Source organism: Oenanthe melanoleuca, chromosome 22 (genome assembly GCF_029582105.1).
Source record: "Oenanthe melanoleuca isolate GR-GAL-2019-014 chromosome 22, OMel1.0, whole genome shotgun sequence".
NCBI lineage: Eukaryota > Metazoa > Chordata > Aves > Passeriformes > Muscicapidae > Oenanthe > Oenanthe melanoleuca.
In genome coordinates this window covers 1,232,620-1,253,679 of record NC_079355.1, presented here as the reverse complement: position 1 = coordinate 1,253,679, position 21,060 = coordinate 1,232,620, and the positions used below count along the sequence as shown (strand labels likewise).

The following is a 21,060-nucleotide window of genomic DNA, read 5'->3' as shown; positions in this document are numbered from 1 at the left end:
AATATCCCAGCCAAAATCCCACTGAAATGCCACAGCAAAATCCCAAAATATCCCAGCAAAATCCCACTGAAATGCCACAGCAAAATCCCAAAATATCCCAGCAAAATCCCACTGAAATATCCCAGCAGAATCCCACTGAAATGCAAAAAACCCACCCAAATACCGTGAAGGCCCACAAAGTCCCATAAAGATCCCAATTAAAACCCAAAAAATATCCCACAGAATCCCAGAAAAATCCCATGAAAAAACCCCACCCAAATACTGTAAAGTCCTACAAAATCCCATCAAATCCCCCAAAATCCCTTCTCTGTGTTCCTCCCTGTGTTGGTTTTTAGGGTTTGGATGTTTTGTACAGAGTTTTTTTTTAGGTTGGATTAAACTTCAGGATCTGACTTGGCTGCAGTGCTGATGCCCCAAGCCCAAACTCTTGGACCCCAAACTTCTGAAACCAAAAATTCCCAAATCCAAACTCTTGGCCCCCAAATTCCCTGATCCTAAACTCCTGGAATCCCAAACCCCTGAGCCCCACACTCCCACCCCCTGAGCTCCTTTGAGGTCCCTGCAGCTCCAGGCTGACCCCAAACCCCAGGCAGGGCAGATCTGGGGGATTCTCCCAGGAAATCCTGGGGTTTATTGGCTCAAACCCGACCCCGACCCCACAAACCCGATGGAGGGGACACTGGGGGGACATGGGCAGGACTCTGGGGAACTTGGGAAGGTCCTGGAAGATCCTGGAGACCCTGGGGGGTCCTGGAGAACTTGGGGGGGTCTTGGAGGAGACTGGGAGGTCCCGGATGGGGTCCTGGGGGATGTGGGAAGGGTCTTGCAGGACTTGGGAAGGTCCTGGAGACACTGCAATGTCCTGGAGGCCATGGGGTGGTCCTGGTAGCCACAGGAGGCTTTTGGAGGCCCAAGGGCTGTCCTGGAGGATGTTGGGTGATTCTGGCAGCCACAGAACACTCCCAGTAGCTGCAGGAGGCTCCAGGTAGCCAGAAGAGATTCCCAGTAGCCACAGGAGGTGCCTTGAAGCCATAGGAGGTTCCCTGTAGCCAGAAGAGACTCCCAGTAGTCACAGGAGGCTCCCGGAAGCCACAGGAGGTTCCAGGTATCCAGAAGAGACTCCCAGTCGCCACAGGAGGCTCCTGGAAGCCACAGAAGGTTCCAGGTATCCAGAAGGCTCTCGGTAGCCATGGGAGGCACCAGGTAGCCAGAAGAGACTCCCAGTAGCCACAGGAGGCACCCAGAAGCCACAGGAGGTTCCCTGTAGCCAGAAGAGACTCCCAGTAGCCACAGGAGGCGCCCGGTAGCCGCGGGAGGTTCCCAATAGCCACAGGAGGCTCCAGGCAGGCAGCAGAGACTCTCGGTAGCCCCAGGAGGCTCCAGGTAGCCAGAGCAGGGCCCCGCTCAGAGCCCCTCGGGGCGCTGGTACTGCCAGAAGGCGATGTCCCCGTCGTCCCCGCAGGACGCCAGCAGCCCCGGCTCCCGCGGGTGCCAGGCCACGCCGTTGGCGTCCTGCGCGTGCGCCCGCGGCACGTGCGCCGCCAGGCTGAACGTCACCGGAGAGCCCGCGGCCGCCGCCGCCTCCTCGAACACCCGCACGGCGTCGTCACCGCACGCCGTGGCCACCGCGCCCGTCAGGGGACACCTGCCAGGGACAGGGACAGGGTCAGGGACAGGGTCAGGGGACACCTGCCGTGGGACAGGGTCAGGGTCAGGGTCAGGGACAGGGGACACCTGCCGTGGGACAGGGTCAGGGACAGGGACAGGGGACACCTGCCGTGGGGACAGGGTCAGGGTCAGGGACAGGGTCAGGGACAGGGGACACCTGCCCAGGGACAGGGACAGGGACAGGGACAGGGTCAGGGACAGGGGACACCTGCCGTGGGACAGGGTCAGGGTCAGGGTCAGGGGACACCTGAGACAGGGACAGGGTCACGGGACACCTGCCGAGGGACAGGGTCAGGGACAGGGTCAGGGGACACCTGCCCAGGGACAGGGACAGGGACAGGGGACACCTGCCCAGGGACAGGGACAGGGTCAGGGTCAGGGACAGGGACAGGGGACACCTGCCCAGGGACAGGAACAGGGTCAGGGACAGGGGACACCTGCCGTGGGACAGGGACAGGATCAGGGGACACCTGCCCAGGGACAGGAACAGGGACAGGGAGAGGGGACACCTGAGACAGGGACAGGGTCACGGGACACCTGCCGAGGGACAGGGACAGGGTCAGGGGACACCTGCCCAGGGTCAGGGTCAGGGGACACCTGCCATGGGGACAGGGACAGGGTCAGGGACAGGGGACTCCTGCCCAGGGACAGGGACACGGTCAGGGTCAGGGACAGGTGACACCTGCCGTGGGACAGGGACAGGGTCAGGGGACACCTGCCCAGGGTTAGGGACAGGGGACACCTGCCCAGGGACAGGGACAGGATCAGGGACAGGGGACACCTGCCCAGGGACAGGGACAGGGTCAGGGGACACCTGCCGTGGGGACAGGGACACGGTCAGGGGACAGGGGACACCTGCCGTGGGACAGGGACAGGGGACACCTGCCCAGGGACAGGGACAGGGTCAGGGTCAGGGGACACCTGCCGTGGGACAGGGACAGGATCAGGGTCAGGGACAGGGTCAGGGGACACCTGAGACAGGGACAGGGTCACGGGACACCTGCCGAGGGACAGGGACAGGGACAGGATCAGGGACAGGGGACACCTGCCGTGGGACAGGGAACAGGATCAGGGGACACCTGCGATGGGGACAGGGTCAGGGTCAGGGGACACCTGCCGTGGGGACAGGGACAGAGGGGACAGGGGACACCTGCGATGGGGACAGGGTCAGGGTCAGGGGACACCTGCCGTGGGGACAGGGACAGAGGGGACAGGGGACACCTGGAGGACAGCCAAGGGACAGGGGGGACATGGAGGGAACAGGAGCGTCAGGGAGGGGACAGGTGGCACCTGCGGGCACAGCCAAGGGACAAGGGGTCAGGGAGGGGATGGAGTCCCAGGGAGGTGGCACTTGGAGAGGTCACCAGGGAGGTGACATCTGGAGGGTCACAGGTCCCCAGTGAAGTGTCCCCAGTATCACCAAGCGTGTCCCCAGCTGTCCCCAAGTATCTCCATTGTCCCAGTGTCCCCAGGTGGCCCTGGCATCCCAGATGTCCCCAATGTCCCTGGTGCCCCACTGTCACCAATATCCCTGCTGTCCCCATGTCCCCCATGTCCCCACGCTCACCAGGCCACGTCGTAGATGCTGCGCCCGTGGTACCCGGACAGGGTGCACACACATTTCCAGCTGGGCTCCGTGCCACTGCCTGCGACGGGACATTGGGGACAGCAGGATTTCCCCTTCCCTCTCTCCCCTTCCTTTTGCTCCTTCATTCCCTCCCCCTTCCTCTTTTCCTCCCTCCCCTCCTTTCCCCTTCTCCCTTTTCCCTCTCCCCTTTTCCTTTTCCTCCTCCTTGCCTCCTCTTCTCCATTTCTCCACCCTCCCTTTTCCCCTCTGCTTCCCCCTCCTTTCCCTCTCCCCTTTTTCACTCTCCCTCCCTCCGTCCTCATCCCTGTCCCTGTCCCCGTCCCTGTTGTCCCTCACCGTGTCCCTGTCCGGGCTCCGAGCGCTCCCACACGCGCAGGGTGCGGTCATCGCTGCAGGACACGAGTCCCGTGTCTGTCCCATGTCCCCTGTCCCTGTCCCCGTATGTCCCATGTCCCCTGTCCCCGTCCCTGTCCCCCCTCACCGTGCCCCTGCCCGGGCTCCGAGCGCTCCCACACGCGCAGGGTGCGGTCATCGCTGCAGGACACCAGGCGCTGGCCAGAGCGCTCCCAGGCCACTGCCCACACGGTGGAGGTGTGACCCTCCAGGGTGGCACAGCACACCCAGTCGTCATCGTCCTCGCGGTACAGGCGCACCGTGTCATCGTAGCTGGCGCTGGCCAGCAGCTGGGGACAGGGGAGAGTGACACAGGGGACACGGGGACACAGGGGACAGCAACCACACTGTGTCACTGCAGCTGGTGCTGACCAGCAGCTGGGGACACAGGGGGGACACGGGGCTGAGCTGGGGATAGGAATGGGACCCTGTGTCCCCTGTGTGTCCCCATGTCCCCTGTGTGTCCCCAGGTGTCCCCATGTCCCCTGTGTGTCCCCAGGTGTCCCCTCACCTCCTGGCTGGGGTGCCACACCACGTGTTTGACGTCCTGTGTGTGGGCGCTGAGCACACTGACACACTCGAACTCCTGCTCCTCCTCGTCCACTGGGGACAGGGACAGCGGTCAGGGACAGGGGACAGGGACAGCAGCACAGGGGACAGAAGGACAGGGTCAGCTCACCCTCCCAGACCCAGACGCTCTTGTCCCGGCTGCAGGTGGCCAGCAGTGACCCCGAGGGCGCCCACGCCACCGACTTCACCTCGTTCTCGTGCCCCTCCAGCGTGGCCACCACCTGTGGGGGCATGGCAGGGCTGGGGCACCCCAAAATCCAACGGGGGGGGGATGGGGGGCATTTGGGGGGTTTGGGGCAAGGAGAACCCCAAAATCTCCTGGAGTGGGGGGAAAATGGGGAGAGGGGAGGGGAACTGGGAGGTCAGGCAGAGTTTGGGGGGCTGAGGACAAAGGGGGGTCCCGGGTGGGTCTGGGGGGACAGGGGTGGCCCAGGGGGTTCCCAGGTGTCCCAGGTGTGTCCCAGGTGTGTCCCAGGTGCCCCAGGGCAGGCCCCACCTCGAAGCCATCCTGCTGCCGTTTCCAGATGCAGGTGGTGCCATCGAAGCTGGCCGAGGCCAGGAACTGACCGCAGGGTGACCAGGCCACTCTGCGAACCGTGCGCTGGTGGCCATCGGCCAGAACCGCCCGGCACGACCAGCCCGGGCCTGCGACAGGGACAGAGACAGGACACAACAAAAGGGGACAGGGACAGGGACAGGGACAGGGATGGACACAGGTCAGGTCCCTCAGCCCCGTGTTCACCCCGGTCCCGCGCACTCCAGTCCCAGCCCCGAACTCTCCGGACCCGCACACAGTTCAGTCCCGATTCCCCACACCCGTTCCGGTCCCGGTTCCCCACAGCCGTTCCCGCTCGGTCCCGGTTCCCCACACCCGGTTGGGTCCCGGTTCCCCACAGCCGTTCCCGGTGCAATCCCGGTTCCCCACACCCGTTCCGGTCCCGGTTCTCCACAGCCGTTCCGGTCCCGGTTCTCCACAGCCGTTCCCGGTGCAATCCCGGTTCCCCACAGCCGTTCCCGCTCGGTCCCGGCTCCCCACAGCCGTTCCCGCTCGGTCCCGGTTCCCCACAGCCGTTCCCGGTGCAATCCCGGTTCCCCACAGCCGTTCCCGCTCGGTCCCGGTTCCCCGCAGCGCTGCCGGCCCCGCTCACCGTCGCGGCCCCAGATGCGCACGGTGCGGTCCCCGCCGCAGGAGGCCAGCAGCGCCCCGCTGGGGCTCCAGGCCAGCGCCCAGCAGCGGGACTCGGGGTGCGCGGACACCCGGCACAGCAGCGACAGCGCCTCGGGCATGGCGGCACCGCGACCGGAACCGGAAGCGGAGCGCGGCCGGAAGCGGAACAGAGCCGGAAGCGGAACTGCGGCGGGGCGGGGCCGTGAGCGGGGCCCGGAGCCGCTGCCGGGGCCCGGCCGGGATCGGGATCGGGACCGGCACCGGGCCGCTGTCAGGGGGGTTCGGAGCGCCTGCCGGGTTCGGAGCCGCCGGGGCCGGGAGCGGGGAACGCGGGGCCGGTGTCGGAAGCCGCTGCCGGTGAACCCGGGGCGGGTGTCAGGGAGCCGGAGCCGGTACCGGTCACCCGGGGAGGGTGCCAGGAGTCCCGGGGCGGGTGTCCGGAGCCGGAGCCGGTACCGGTTATCCCGGGCGGGTGTCGCTGACCCGCTGCCGGTTGTCCTTTAGCCGGTACCGGTAACCCAGAGCGGGTGCGGGTGTCCCAGAGCCGGTCCCGGTGTCCCGGGTGTCTCTGCCCCGGTCCCGGCTGCCTGTGCCCCCTGTCCCTGCCGCTCCAGTACCCCGGCTTCCATTCCTGGTTCTGTTCCTGTTCCCCGTCCCGTTCCCGGTGCCCTCGGTGCTCCCGGTCCCATTCCCGGTTCCGTTCCCGTTCCTGGTTCCGTTCCCAGTTCCATTCCCGATTCTATTCCCGTTCCCGGTTCCGTTCCTATTCCCAGTTCCTATTCCCGGTTCCATTCCCAGTGCTCCAGGTCCCACTCCCTGTCCCTTTTCCGTTCCCATTCCTGGTTCCATTCCCGTTCCCACTCCTGTTCCCATTGCTGGTTCCCATTCCCGGTTCCAGTTCCCATTGCTGGTTCCCGTTCCTGGTTCCCATTCCCAATCCCGTTCCCATTCCCAATTCCTTTCCTGATTCCCATTCCTGTTCCCATTCCCATTTCCGTTCCCATTCCCAGTTCTCTCATTCCCAGTTCCCATTCCCGTCCCTATCCCCGTCCCATTCCCGGTTCCCATTCCCAGTGCTCCCGTTCCCATTCCCATCTGCATCCCGTTCCCGGTTCCCGTTCCCATTCCCATTCCCCGTTCGCAGCGCTCCCGTTCCCGTTCCCGTTCCCATTCCCATTCCCCGTCCCGTTCCCATTCCCCGTTCCCCGTTCCCGTCCCGGCCATGTACGCGGCGGGCCCCGCGGCGGGCGGGCGGCGGCGGCGCGGGGCGGCGGCGCTGCCGAAGCAGCCGGAGCGCAGCCTGGCGTCGGCGCTGCCGGGCGCTCTGGCCATCACCGCGCTCTGCACCGCGCTGGCCGAGCCCGCCTGGCTGCGCATCCACGGCGGCACCTGCGCGCGCCAGGAGCTGGGCGTGGCCGACGTGCTGGGCTTCGTGGACCCCGAGCTGCTGCGAGGTGAGCCTGCTGGAGCCTTCCAGAGCCTGCTGGAACCTTCCAGAGCCTGCTGGGACCTTCCAGAGCCCTGCAGAGCCTTCCAGAGCCCTGCAGAGCCTGCTGGAACCTTCCAGAGCCTGCTGGAACCTTCCAGAGCCTGCTGGAACCTTCCAGAGCCCTGCAGAGCCTGCTGGAACCTTCCAGAGCCTGCTGGAACCTTCCAGAGCCTGCTGGGACCTTCCAGAGCCCACTGGAACCTTCCAGAGCCCTGCAGAGCCTGCTGGAACCTTCCAGAGCCTGCTGGAACCTTCCACAGCCCTGCAGAACCTCACAGAACCTTCCTGAGCCCTGCAGAACCTCACAGAACCTTACAGAGCCCTGCAGAACCTTAGAGACCCTTAGAGACCCCTACAGAACCTCACAGAACCTTCCAGAGCCCTGCAGAACCTTAGAGACCCTTACAGAGCCCTGCAGAACCTCACAGAACCTTCCAGAGCCCTGCAGAACCTCACAGAACCTTCCAGAGCCCTGAAGAACCTTAGAGACCCTTACAGAGCCCTACAAAACTTCACAGAATCTTACAGAACCTTACAGAACCTTAGAGACCCTCACAGAGCCCTACAAAACCTCACAGAACCTTCCAGATTCCTACAGAACCTTACAGAACCTCACAGAACCTTACAGAACCTTACAGAGCCTTAGAGACTCTTACAGAGCCCTACAGAACCTTCCAGATTCCTACAGAACCTCACAGAACCTTCCAGAGTCCTACACAACCTTAGAGACCCTTCCAGACCCCTGCAGAACCTCAGAGAATTTTACAGAACCTCAGAGAGCCTTCCAGAGCCCTACAGAACCTCACAGAACCTTCCAGGTTCCTACAGAACCTCACAGAACCTTCCAGAGTCCTACAGAACCTTAGAGAACCTTCCTGAGCCCTACAGAACCTCACAGAACCTTAGAGACCCTTACAGAACCTTATAGGACCTTAGAGAACCTTCCAGGACCTTACAGAGCCTTCCAGAGCCCTACAGACCCTTATAGAACCTTCCAGAGCCTTAGAGACCCTTACAAAACCTTACAGGACCTTCCAGGATCTTACAGACCCGTATAGAACCTTCCAGGGCCTTCTAGAACCTTCTGTTCCTTTTCTGTTCCCCTCTGTCCCCCCCAGACCTTTCTGTCCCTCCTGTCCCCTCCCCATCCCATCTTTCCAGCCTTGCTCACCACTTCCCCCCCCAGGACTCATCCCTAATTAACGAGTCACCCCTAATTAACTCACTAATTACTGCTTGAGTTCATGGCCTGGTGGTACTGAAATCTTTCCCAGGAATGTTTGGGTTCCTTCCACAAAATTCCTCCAAAATTCCTTCAAAATTCCTCCGAAATTCCTTCCAAATTTCTCCAAAATTCTCCCAAAATTCTGCAAAATTTCCCCCAAAATTCTTTCAAAATTCCCCCATAATTCCCCAAAAATTTCCCCATAATTCCCCAAAAATTCCCCCATAATTCCCAAAAAGTTCCCACAAAATTCCCACATAATTCCCCCATAATTCCCCAAAAATTCCCCCATAATTCCCCAAAATTCCCCCAAAATTCCACTTTTCCACCCAAAATCCTGCTGGGATCCAGGGGGAACTTCAATGACATAGGGCAGAGATTTTGGGTGGAAAAACAAAATTTTTGTGTGGGAAAACAAATTTTTTTTTTATTCAAAGCAGAATTTTTGGGTGGAAGAGTTGAATTTTTTGGGGTGTTTTGGGGGGAGTGGGTTTTCTGTTGGAAAAATGGATTTTTATAGGGGGAAGTAAGAAATTTTTAGTTGCCAAATCACATTTCTGAGGTAATTCTGTGGTAAAAAACCAAAGTTTTGGGGTGTTTTTGGGGATGGAAAAGTGGATTTTTGAGAGGAATTTTTGGGCAGAAAAGTGGATTTTTCAGGGGAACTTTTTTGGGTGGAAAAGCTGATTTTTGAAGGGAATTTTTGGTGGAAAAGCAGATTTTGGGATGGGTCTTTTGGCCAGAAAAGTAGAATTTTTTGGGGGCGGAAAACCAAATTTTCTGGCAAGAAAAATGGAATTTTTTTAATAATTTCTTTTTCTTGGAAAAATGGAATTTTTGCGCAGAAAATCAGATTTTCTAGTCTGAAAAACTGATTTTTTTTTTAATTATTTTTTTACTTAGAAAAGTGGATATTTTTGGGCAGAAAATCAGGGTGTTTTTTTAATTTTTTGCTTAGAAAAGTGGAATTTTGGGGCATTTTTTTCCTGGAAAATTCCCATTTGTGCTGGGAAATGCCCTTTTTTCTCCCTTTGACCCTGTATTTTCCCATTTTTCAGGAAAACTGGTTTTTTCTTTTTTATTTTTTTTTGGGTGGAAAGTGGAAATGTTTTGCGCAGAAAATCAGATTTCCTAGTCTAAAAAAATGGAATTTTTAAAACTTACTTTTTGCTTGGAAAAGTGGATATTTTGGGGCAAAAAATCAATTTTTTTTTTATTTTTTGCTCAGAAAAGCGTAATTTTGGGGCGTTTTTTCAGGGAAAAATCACATTTTTTTGCCGGGAAATGCCCTTTTCTCTGCCTCTCACCCAAATTTTGGTGTTTTCTCCCCAGATTTCTGCATGAACCCACAGACTGTGCTGCTGCTCAGGGTCATTGCTGCTTTTTGCTTCCTGGGCATCCTGTGCAGCCTCGGCGCTTTCCTGCTCGACGTCTTCGGCCCCAAGCACCCGGCGCTGAAAATCACGCGGCGCTACGCCTTCGCCCACATCCTCACAGGTGGGCACCCAAACTCCCCAAATCCTGGAGGAATTGCAAAAAAAAGTGTGGAAATTCATCTCAAAATACAAAAAATATTCACCCAAAATGTGCTGAAAAATTAAAAAAAAAAGGGATGAAAATCAGGCGGCGCTACGCCTTCGCCCACGTCCTCACAGGTGGGCACCCAAACTCCCCAAATCCTGGAGGAATTGCAAAAAAAAAGTGTGGAAATTCATTTCAAAATACAAAAAATATTCACCCAAAATGTGCTGAAAAAATTAAAAAAAAAAGGATGAAATTCGCGCTGAAAATCGCACAGCGCTACGCCTTCGCCCACGTCCTCACAGGTGGGAAGCCCAAAACACTCCCCAAATCCAGGAGGAATTGCAGAAAAAAGTGTGCAAAATCACCCCTAAATAAAAAAATTATTCACCCAGAATTTGGTGAAAAATTAAAAAAAAAAAAGGATGAAAATCACGCGGCGCTACGCCTTCGCCCACGTCCTCACAGGTGGGCAGCCAAACTCCCCAAATCCTGGAGGAATTGCAGAAAAAAGTGTGCAAAATCACCCCTAAAAAAAAAAAAATTATTCACCCAAAATTTGCTGAAAAGTTAAAAAAAAAAAAGGATGAAAATCGCGCTGAAAATCACGCGGCGCTACGCCTTCGCCCACATCCTTACAGGTGGGCACCCAAACTCCCCAAATCCAGGAGGAATTGCAGAAAAAAGTGTGGAAATTCATCTCAAAATACAAAAAATATTCACCCAAAATTTGCTGAAAAAATTAAAAAAAAAAGGATGAAAATCACGCGGCGCTACGCCTTCGCCCACGTCCTCACAGGTGGGCACCCAAACTCCCCAAATCCAGGAGGAATTGCAAAAAAAAGTGTGGAAATTCATCTCAAAATACAAAAAATATTCACCCAAAATTTGCTGAAAAAATTAAAAAAAAAAGGGATGAAATTCGCGCTGAAAATCATACAGCGCTACTCCTTCGCCCACATCCTCACAGGTGGGCACCCAAACTCCCCAAATCTAGGAGGAATTGCAAAAAAAAAAGTGTGGAAATTCATCTCAAAATACAAAAAATATTCACCCAAAATTTGCTGAAAAAATTAAAAAAAAAAGGATGAAAATCACGCGGCGCTACGCCTTAGCCCACGTCCTCACAGGTGGGCACCCAAACTCCCCAAATCCTGGAGGAATTGCAGAAAAAAGTGTGGAAAATCACCCCTAAAAAAAAAAAATTCACCCAGAATTTGGTGAAAAATTAAAAAAAAAAAGGATGAAAATCACGCGGCGCTACGCCTTAGCCAACGTCCTCACAGGTGGGCAGCCAAACTCCCCAAATCCAGGAGGAATTGCAGAAAAAAGTGTGGAAATTCATCTCAAAATACAAAAAATATTCACCCAAAATTTGCTGAAAAATTAAAAAAAAAGGATGAAAATCACGCGGCGCTACGCCTTCGCCCACATCCTCACAGGTGGGCACCCAAACTCCCCAAATCCTGGAGGAATTGCAGAAAAAAGTGTGGAAATTCATCTCAAAATACAAAAAATATTCACCCAAAATTTGCTGAAAAAATTAAAAAAAAAAAGGATGAAAATCACGCGGCGCTACTCCTTCGCCCATGTCCTCACAGGTGGGCACCCAAACTCCCCAAATCCAGGAGGAATTGCAAAAAGAAGTGTGCAAAATCACCCCTAAATAAAAAAATTATTCACCCAAAATTTGCTGAAAAATTAAAAAAAAAAAGGGATGAAAATCGCGCTGAAAATCACGCGGCGCTACGCCTTCGCCCACATCCTCACAGGTGGGAAGCCCAAACTCCCCAAATCTAGGAGGAATTGCAGAAAAAAGTGTGGAAATTCATCTCAAAATACAAAAAAAAATTCACCCAAAATTTGCTGATAAAATTAAAAAAAAAAAGGGATGAAAATCACGCTGAAAATCACGCGGCGCTACGCCTTCGCCCACATCCTTACAGGTGGGAAGCCCAAACTCCCCACATCCAGGAGGAATTGCAGAAAAAAGTGTGGAAATTCATCTCAAAATACAAAAAATATTCACCCAAAATTTGCTGAAAAAATTTAAAAAAAAGGGGATGAAATTGGCTCTGAAAATCGCGGAGAAATTGAAAAATCCGCCAGAAATTTAAAGAATTCCCCCAAAAATCCCCTAGAAAATCATGGAAAAATAATAAAAAAAATACTTTAAATTCACCAGAAATTAAAAAAATCCTTGCAAAAATCCTCCAGAAACTCCCTGAAAAATTAAAAAAAAATGTGTCGAAATTCATCCCAGAATGAAATAAAAACCCCAAAACCCCCCAAAATCTATGAAAAGTTAAAAAAGTGTGGAAATTCACCCCAAAATAAAAAAAAATCCAGCCAAAATTTGCTGGAAAATTGAAAAGAAAAAGGTGAAATTCACATTTTTTCTGTGTTTTTCCCCAATCTAACCCATTTTTAATGTGTTTTTCCCCATTTCCCCTCATTTTTCCCCAATCTAACCCATTTTTTCTGTGTTTTTCCCCAATCCAACCCATTTTTAATATGTTTTTCCCCCATCTAACCCATTTTTTCTGGTTTTCCCCCCATTTTTTCTGTCCCCCAGTGCTGCAGTGTGCCACGGTGATCGGCTTCTGCTACTGGGGACCCCAAACCCCAAACCCACCCCAATCTAACCCATTTTTTCCATGTTTTTCCCCAATCTAACCCATTTTTTATGTGTTTTTCCCAAATCTAACCCATTTTTTTCTGTGTTATTCCCCAATCTAACCCATTTTTAATATGTTTTCCCCCATTCTAACCCATTTTTTCTGGTTTTCCCCCCATTTTTCTGTTCCCCAGTGCTGCAGTGCGCCACGGTGATCGGGTTTTGTTACTGGGAACCCCAAACCCCAAACCCACCCCAATCTAAATCATTTTTTCCCAATCCAACCCATTTTTAATGTGATTTTCCCCATTTCCCCCCATTTTTCCCCATTCTAACCCATTTTTTCCATGTTTTCCCCCATTTTCTGTTCCCCCAGTGCTGCAGTGCGCCACGGTGATCGGGTTCTGTTACTGGGGACCCAAACCCCAAACCCACCCCAATCCAATCCATTTTTTCCGTGTTATTTACCAATCCAACCCATTTTTAATGTGATTTTCCCCATTTCCCCCCATTTTCCCCTATTCTAACCCATTTTTTCTCTCTTTCCCCCATTTTTTCTGTCCCCCAGTGCTGCAGTGCGCCACAGTGATCGGGTTCTGTTACTGGGAACCCAAACCCCAAACTCACTCCAATCCAACCCATTTTTTCTGTGTTTTTCCCCAATCCAACCCATTTTTAATGTGTTTTCCCCATTCTAACCCATTTTTTCCTCTCTTTCTCCCATTTTTTCTGTTCCCCCAGTGCTGCAGTGCGCCACGGTGATCGGGTTTTGTTACTGGGGACACCAAACCCCAAACCCACCCCAATCTAACCCATTTTTTCCATGTTTTTCCCTAATCTAACCCATTTTTTATGTGTTTTTCCCAAATCTAACCCATTTTTTCTGTGTTTTTCCCAAATCTAACCCATTTTTTCTGTGTCATTCCCCAATCCAACCCATTTTTAATGTGATTTTCCCCATTTCCTTCCATTTTTCCCCATTCTAACCCATTTTTTCCATGTTTCCCCCATTTTTTCTGTTCCCCCAGTGCTGCAGTGCGCCACGGTGATCGGGTTCTGTTACTGGGAACCCAAACCCCAAACCCACCCCAATCCAACCCATTTTTTCTGTGTTTTTCCCAAATCTAACCCATTTTTTCTGTGTTATTCCCCAATCCAACCCATTTTTAATGTGTTATTCCCCAATCTAACCCATTTTTTCTGTGTTTTTCCCCATTCTAACCCATTTTTTCTGTTCCCCCAGTGCTGCAGTGCGCCACGGTGATCGGGTTCTGTTACTGGGGACCCCAAACCCCAAACCCACCCCAATCTAACTCATTTTTTCCATGTTTTTCCCCAATCTAACCAATTTTTTATGTGTTTTTCCCATATCTAACCCATTTTTTCTGTGTTATTCCCCAATCCAACCCATTTTTAATATGTTTTCCCCCAATCTAACCCATTTTTTCTGGTTTTCCCCCCATTTTTTCTGTTCCCCCAGTGCTGCAGTGCGCCACAGTGATCGGGTTCTGCTACTGGGGACCCCAAACCCCAAACCCACCCCAATCCAACCCATTTTTATGTGTTTTTTCCCATTTTTCCCCATTCTAAGCCATTTTTTCTCTCTTTCCCCCATTTTTTCTGTCCCCCAGTGCTGCAGTGCGCCACAGTGATCGGGTTCTGCTACTGGGGACCCCAAACCCCAAACCCACCCCAATCTAACCCATTTTTTCTGTTTTTCCCCATTTTTCCCCAATCTAACCCATTTTTTCTATGTTTTTCCCCATTCTAACCCATTTTTTCTCTCTTTCTCCTATTTTTTCTGTTCCCCAGTGCTGCAGTGCGCCACAGTGATCGGGTTCTGTTACTGGGGACCCCAAACCCCAAACCCACCCCAATCTAACCCATTTTTTCTGTTTTTCCCCATTTTTCCCCAATCTAACCCATTTTTTCTCTCTTTCTCCCATTTTTTCTGTCCCCCAGTGCTGCAGTGCGCCACGGTGATCAGGTTCTGTTACTGGGGACCCCAAACCCCAAACCCACCCCAATCTAACCCATTTTTTCTGGTTTTCCCCATTTTCCCCCATTCTAGCCCATTTTTTCCCATATTTTTCCCCATTTTCCCCTGTCTAACCCATTTTTTCTGTTCCCCCAGTGCTGCAGTGCACCACGGTGATCGGGTTCTGTTACTGGGAACCCCAAACCCACCCCAATCCAACCCATTTTTAATGTGTTTTTCCCCAATCTAACCCATTTTTTATGTGTTTTTCCCAAATCTAACCCATTTTTTCTGTGTTTTTCCCAAATCTAACCCATTTTTTCTGTGTTATTCCCCAATCCAACCCATTTTTAATATGTTTTCCCCCAATCTAACCCATTTTTTCTGGTTTTCCCCCCATTTTTTCTGTTCCCCCAGTGCTGCAGTGTGCCACGGTGATCGGGTTTTGTTACTGGGAACCCCAAACCCCAAACCCACCCCAATCTAACCCATTTTTTCTCTCTTTCTCCCATTTTTTCTGTTCCCCAGTGCTGCAGTGCGCCACGGTGATCGGGTTCTGCTACTGGGGACCCCAAACCCCAAACCCACCCCAATCTAACCCATTTTTTCTGTGTTTTTCCCCATTCTAACCCATTTTTTCTCTCTTTCTCCCATTTTTTCTGTCCCCCAGTGCTGCAGTGCGCCACGGTGATCGGGTTCTGTTACTGGGGACCCAAACCCCAAACCCACCCCAATCCAATCCATTTTTTCCGTGTTATTTACCAATCCAACCCATTTTTAATGTGATTTTCCCCATTTCCCCCCATTTTCCCCCATTCTAACCCATTTTTTCTCTCTTTCTCCCATTTTTTCTGTTCCCCCAGTGCTGCAGTGCGCCACGGTGATTGGGTTCTGTTACTGGGGACCCCAAACCCCAAACCCACCCCAATCTAACCCAGTTTTTCTGTTTTTCCCCATTTTTCCCCAATCTAACCCATTTTTTCTATGTTTTTCCCCATTCTAACCCATTTTTTCTCTCTTTCTCCTATTTTTTCTGTTCCCCCAGTGCTGCAGTGCGCCACGGTGATCGGGTTCTGTTACTGGGGACCCAAACCCCAAACCCACCCCAATCCAACCCATTTTTTCTGGTTTTTCCCATTTTTCCCCATTCTAACCCATTTTTTCTCTCTTTCTCCCATTTTTTCTGTTCCCCCAGTGCTGCAGTGCGCCACGGTGATCGGGTTCTGCTACTGGGCCTCGGAGCTGCTCCTGGCGCAGCAGCAGCAGCACAAGAAGTACCACGGCTCGCAGGTGTTCGTCACCTTCGCCGTCAGCTTCTACCTGGTGGCGGGGGCGGGCGGCGCCTCCATCCTGGCCACGGCGGCCAACCTGCTGCGGCACTACCCCAGCGAGGAGGAGGAGCAGGCGCTGGAGCTGCTCTCCGAGATGGAGGAGGCCGAGCCCTACGGCCCCGACTACGAGGTGGTCAATCAGTTCCAGCCGCCGCCCGCCTACACGCCCTGACCCGGCCGGAGCGCGGGGCTGGGGCGGCCGGAGAGCGGGGCTGGAACGGACAGAGACTGGGCCTGGTGGGACTGGACAGCAGGGCTGGAACGGACAGAGACTGGGCCTGGTGGGACTGGACAGCAGGGCTGGAACGGACAGAGACTGGGCCTGGCACAGCCAGAGACTGGGCCTGGTACAGCCAGAGACTGGGCCTGGTACAGCCAGAGACTGGGCCTGGCACGGCCAGAGACTGGGCCTGGTGTGGCTGGAGAGTGGGCCTGGCACGGCCAGAGACTGGGCCTGGCACAGCCAGAGACTGGGCCTGGCACGGCCAGAGACTGGGCCTGGTACAGCCAGAGACTGGGCCTGGTACAGCCAGAGACTGGGCCTGGTGTGGCCGGAGACTGGGCCTGGTGTGGCCGGAGAGTGGGCCTGGTGTGGCTGGAGAGTGGGCTTGGCATGGCTGGACACCAGGCCTGGTGTGGCCAGAGACTGGGCTTGGCATGGCCGGAGCCTGACCCCAGCATGGCTGGACACCAGGCCTGGCACAGCCACAGCCTGACCCCAGCACAGCCACATGCTGGGCCTGGCACAGCCACAGCCTGACCCCAGCACGGCCGGACACCGGGCCTGGTGTGGCCAGAGCCTGACCCCAGCGTGGCCAGAGACTGGGCTTGGCAAGGCTGGACACCAGGCCTGGAACAGCCAGAGCCTGACCCCAGCACGGCTGGACACTGGGCCTGGTGTGGCCGGAGCCTGACCCCAGCACAGCCGGACACCAGGCCTGGAACGGCCAGAGACTGGGCCTGGCATGGCCAGAGAGAAGGCCTGGTACAGCTGGACACCAGGCCTGGCATGGCCACAGCCTGACCCTGGCACTGCTGGACACCAGGCCTGGACAGCTGGAGCTTGACCCCAGCACGGCCGGACACTGGGCCTGGCACTGCAGGACACTGGGCCTGGCACTGCAGGACACTGGACCTGGCACGGCCAGACCCGCTGGGAGGGGCTGATCCCAGCAGCTCTTCCAGCAAATGGATCCCAGAAGCTCTTCCAGGGAAGGATTGGTGTGGATGGATCCCAGGAGCTCTTCCAGCAAAGATTTCTCCAGGTGGATCCAGGAGCTCTTCCAGAGAAGGATTTGTTGGGGTTGATCCTGGGAACTCTTCCAGCAAATGGATCCCAGGAGCTCTTTTACCAAATGGATTTCTCTGGGTGGATCCCAGGAGCTCTTCCAGGGAAGAATTTTATTTCTCTGGATGGATCCAGAAGCTCTTCCAGTGCAGGATTTGTTGCAGTTGATCCTGGGAACTCTTCCAGCAAAGATTTCTCCAGATGGATCCTACAAGCTCTTCCAGTGAGGGATTGGTCTGGATGGATCCCACCAACTCTTCCAGCAAAGGGATCCCAGGAGTTCTCCTAATACATTGATCCCAAGAACTCTTCCTGGGAAGGATTTCTCCAGGTGGATCCCTTGAGCTCTTCCAGCCAAGGATGCTTTGGACAGATCCCAGGGGTTCTCCCAGGGACGGATTTCTCCAGGTGGATCCCAGAACTCTTCCACCAAAGGATTTCTCCAGGTGGATCTCGTGAGTTCTTCCAATAAAGGATTGTTCTGGATGGATCCCAGAACTCTTCCAGGGAAAGACTGGTCTGGATGGATCCTGGGGGTTCTGCCAGGGAAGGATTTCTCCATGTGGATCCCAGGAGCTCCTCCAATACAGGATTGTCCTGGATGGATCACAGCAGCTCTTCCTGGGAAGGATTTGTTGGGGTAGATCCCAGAAACTCCCCCAGGGAAGGATTTCCCTGGATGGATCCTGGGAGTTCTTCCCAGTGGATCCCAGCAAAGGATTTCTCCTGGTGGATCCCAGGAATTCCCTGGGAAGGATTTCTCTGGGTGGATCCCAGGATTCCCCATAAGGATTTCTCTGGGTGGATCCCAGGATTCCCCATAAGGATTTCTCTGGATGGATCCCAGGAATTTCCTATAAGGATTTCTCCAGGTGGATCCCAGGGGCTGCTCCAGGGCCTCGGAACGAGGGGAGTGGGATCCACCATTCCCCTGGAAGGAGAATTCCCTTTGGGATCCCCAACTCCCAGTGGATCCCCTTGGAATGAGAACTTTGGGATTCTCAGTTCTCCATGGAATGAGAACTTTGGGATCCCCAATTCCCAGCAGATTGAGAACCTTGGGGTCCCTCTGGACTGAAAACTTTGGGATCCCAGATTCCCTATGGACTGAAAAATTTGGGATCCCCAATTCCCTGTGGATCAAGAACTTTGGGATCCACCATTCTCCATGGAATGAGAACTTTGGGATCCCCAGTTCCCAACAGATTGAGAACCTTGGGGTCCCTCTGGACTGAGAACTTTGGGATCCATGGTTTCCTGTGGAATGAGAACTTTGGGATCCACCATTCTCTTCTAAATGAGAACTTTGGGATCCCCAATTCCCAACAGATTTGGAACTTTGGGATCCCCCTGAACTGAGAATTTTGGGATCCCCCTGGACTGAGAACTTTGGGGTCCCCATGGACTGAGAACTTTGGGATTCTCCTGGAATGAGAATTTTGGGATCCCCAATCCCAGCCCAGCCCCCTCTCCCAGCTCAGACCCCTTTTCCCACGGGAATATTTATCCTCCTATTTAAAAATTTGGGAATTCCCATCCCTGCTCCCCTTTCCCCCCATGGACATTCTGCACTTTATTCCAGGCTCTGGGAATTCCGGGATCGCCTTTGGGGTTGGTTTTCTTTTTTGGGATCATCCCATCCCTCACCCCACAAAATTTGGGAATTTTGGGCTCCCGGGAGATCGGGATGAGCCCTGCTGGAAGAACCCGGAGCTTTTATGCAAATCCCTCCACGCCCATCCCACTTTTCCTGCTTTTTCCCCACACAATTCCCAGTTTTTTCCCCTCTCTGATTTTTCCAACCTCCCCAGGACTAATCCCAGAAATTTTTATGGGCCAAAAAAAAAAAAAAAAAAGAAAAAAAATCCCATAAGGATTCGAATTTCCAACAAAATTCCCAATCTTGGAATTTTTCGGATTTTTTTAGGGAAGCTCCTGAATTTTTTGGGAATTTTAACCCCAGGATCTGGCTCCTTGTAGGTCCCAATGCTTTTATCCCAATTTTCCTGCTCTTTTTTCCCTTTTTTTCCCATTTTTTCTCCCCCCTGGCTATGCAAGAGCTCCCCTGGGATGGGAATCCTGGAAAAATCCTGGAAAAAATCCCAGAAAAAACAAAAAAAATCCTTGGAAAGGCTCAGGAGGGGCTGAATTGACCCTAAAACCCCTGGGGAACATCCCAGGATTTGGGATTTGGGATCGGCCGGGAAAAGCTTCGCGATTCCCTGGATATGCAAAGAGGGCGTGAATAAATCTGTGAAAAACGGGATTTTCGGGAAAGAATTCCCAAAAAAAACCCAGGAAAAGAAAGGGATGGGAGGAGGGAGGGCGGCGTGTCCCAGGAATTGTCGGGGTTTGGGATTTTGGGGGAATAAAGGGGTGGAAAGAATCCCAGGGTTGTGTTTGGGAAAGGGGCTGGATCCCATAAATCTGTCCTGGATCCCATAAATCTGTCCTGGATCCCATAAATCTGTCCTGGATCCCATAAATCTGTCCTGGATCCCATAAAAACTGGGCTGGATCCCAAAAATTTGTCCCGTGCCCTAACAATCTGTCCTGGATCCCATAAAAGAGCCCTGAATCCCAAAAAACCCCTCTTAACCCCAAAAAACTGTCCTGGGTCCCTAAAAGCAACCCTATGCCCTGAACCCCAAAACTCCCAGACCCCACAATCCGCCAGAACCTCTCCAGACCCCATAACCCCATAAAAACCCCAAAGAGCTCCCAGACACCAGAAGCCTCTATAAACCTTCAGACCCCATAATCCCTTATAGCCCCCAAACCCCATAACCCACAGCAACCCAAATAATGCCCTACTGCCCCAAATATAGCCCCAGAATCCCCTATAACCCCTGACCCCATAACCTCAAACACGGCCCCGTAACCCCATAAAATCCCCTATAATCCCAAATAACCCCATAACCCCAAATACGGCCCCATAACCCAAATAATCCCCTATAACACCTCACCCCATAACCCCAAACATGGCCCTGTAACCCCATAAAATCCCCTATAACACCTCACCCCATAACCCCAAACATGGCCCCATAATCCCATAAAATCCTTTATAATCCAAGACCCCATAACCCCAAATACGGCCCTGTAACCCCAAGAATTCCTTTTAATCCACGCCCCATAGCACAACAAGGGGGGCGTGGCCCCCCAAGCCCCGCCCCTTTCCCGCTGGTGGGCGTGGCTCCTCCAGCCAATCAGCGCGTGGGGCGGGACTGCCCGGACCAATGGGAACGGCAGAACCGCCCGGAGCGCGGAACGCGCCATAATAACCCCAAGCAGCGCCCCAGAACCCCCAGTGACCCCCAGCGATCCCCCAGAGTCCCCCGAACCCACAGCGCCGCCAGACCCCCCAGGGCTCCCCGGTGGGGCAAGCCCCGCCCCTTTGGCAACCAGATGTCTCTGCCTCACTTCCGGTTTAGGCACGTGGGCGTGGCTTACCGCCACAGCCAATCAGCGCGCGGGGCGGTGCTGCCCTCACCAATAGCAGCGTGGCGGCGCGCGTTGATGACGTAACACAAGAGCGCCCGCTTAGCAACGGAGCGCGGGGTCAGCGGAGGCAGCACAAGCGGCGCCGCTTCATGACCCCAGATAATCCCCGCAGACAGCGAGGAGCTCTCAGGGCCCATAAACTGTCACTGGCAGACCCCAGAGAGCCCCCAGGCCCGGAACGGCGCGGAGGGGGCGTGGCTACGAACAAGCCCCGCCCACTCACTTGTTGCCCCTTCCGGTATAATTTCCGGGTGGGCGTGGCTTCTTTACCCAGCAACCAATCAGGATGCGGCGCGCTCCTATGACGTAGAAGGGGCGCGACGCGCGGCGCGGCGGGGGCGGCATGTGGCGGCCGCTGGCCGCGCTCGCCGCCCGCGGGGCCAGCGGAGCCCGCGGCGGGGCCGGCAACAGCCCCGGGGGCGGCTCCGCGCGGGACCGGCCGCTGCTGCTGCTGCTGCCGCTGCTGCAGCGCCGCGGCGGCTGCGGGAGGGCAGCGCGGGCCTGGGGACAGCGGGACATCGCCAGCGGCGCCGCCAGGGGAACCGGGAGAGGAGCCGGGAGAGGAACGGGGAGCGGAACCGGCGGCGGAAAAAGAACCGGGAGCGGCAGCGGCACCGGGAGCGGCGGCGGCGGCGGCTCCTCCGGGCGGGGCCGCTGGGCAGCGCCCCGGGGCCGCCTGATGGCCGCGCTCGGCCCCGCCGCCTTCGTGTGGGACGGACAGCG

General features: G+C 54.6%; 3 protein-coding genes across 3 annotated transcripts in view; 1 reads left to right on the top strand and 2 right to left on the bottom strand.

The window, feature by feature from the left end:
- Nucleotides 1–601: 601 nt before the first annotated feature.
- Nucleotides 602–6,315, bottom strand: CIAO1 (cytosolic iron-sulfur assembly component 1). The gene is made up of 7 exons (XM_056508719.1): nt 5,368–6,315; nt 4,716–4,864; nt 4,329–4,440; nt 4,161–4,252; nt 3,738–3,939; nt 3,236–3,314; nt 602–1,645 (listed from the first exon to the last, which is right to left on the bottom strand). Exons 1-7 carry the CDS (start codon nt 5,504–5,506, stop codon nt 1,405–1,407), a joined length of 1,014 nt encoding a protein of 337 aa, XP_056364694.1. The 5' UTR covers nt 5,507–6,315; the 3' UTR covers nt 602–1,404.
- Nucleotides 6,316–6,583: 268 nt separating this feature from the next.
- Nucleotides 6,584–17,599, top strand: TMEM127 (transmembrane protein 127). Its single transcript, XM_056508720.1, has 4 exons — nt 6,584–6,841; nt 9,434–9,598; nt 15,413–17,115; nt 17,577–17,599. The coding sequence occupies exons 1-3, from the start codon at nt 6,610–6,612 to the stop codon at nt 15,718–15,720; spliced, it is 705 nt and encodes a 234-aa protein (XP_056364695.1). The 5' UTR covers nt 6,584–6,609; the 3' UTR covers nt 15,721–17,115; nt 17,577–17,599.
- Nucleotides 17,600–20,282: 2,683 nt separating this feature from the next.
- The window catches only part of SNRNP200 (small nuclear ribonucleoprotein U5 subunit 200), a 10,201-nt gene continuing 9,423 nt past the window's right edge, over nt 20,283–21,060 (bottom strand). Inside the window, exons 8-9 of the mRNA XM_056508605.1 lie at nt 20,608–21,039; nt 20,283–20,375 (exon numbers count right to left, since the gene is read on the bottom strand). Coding sequence (XP_056364580.1) covers nt 20,283–20,375; nt 20,608–21,039 — 525 coding nt within the window. The remainder of the gene's footprint in view (nt 20,376–20,607; nt 21,040–21,060) is intronic.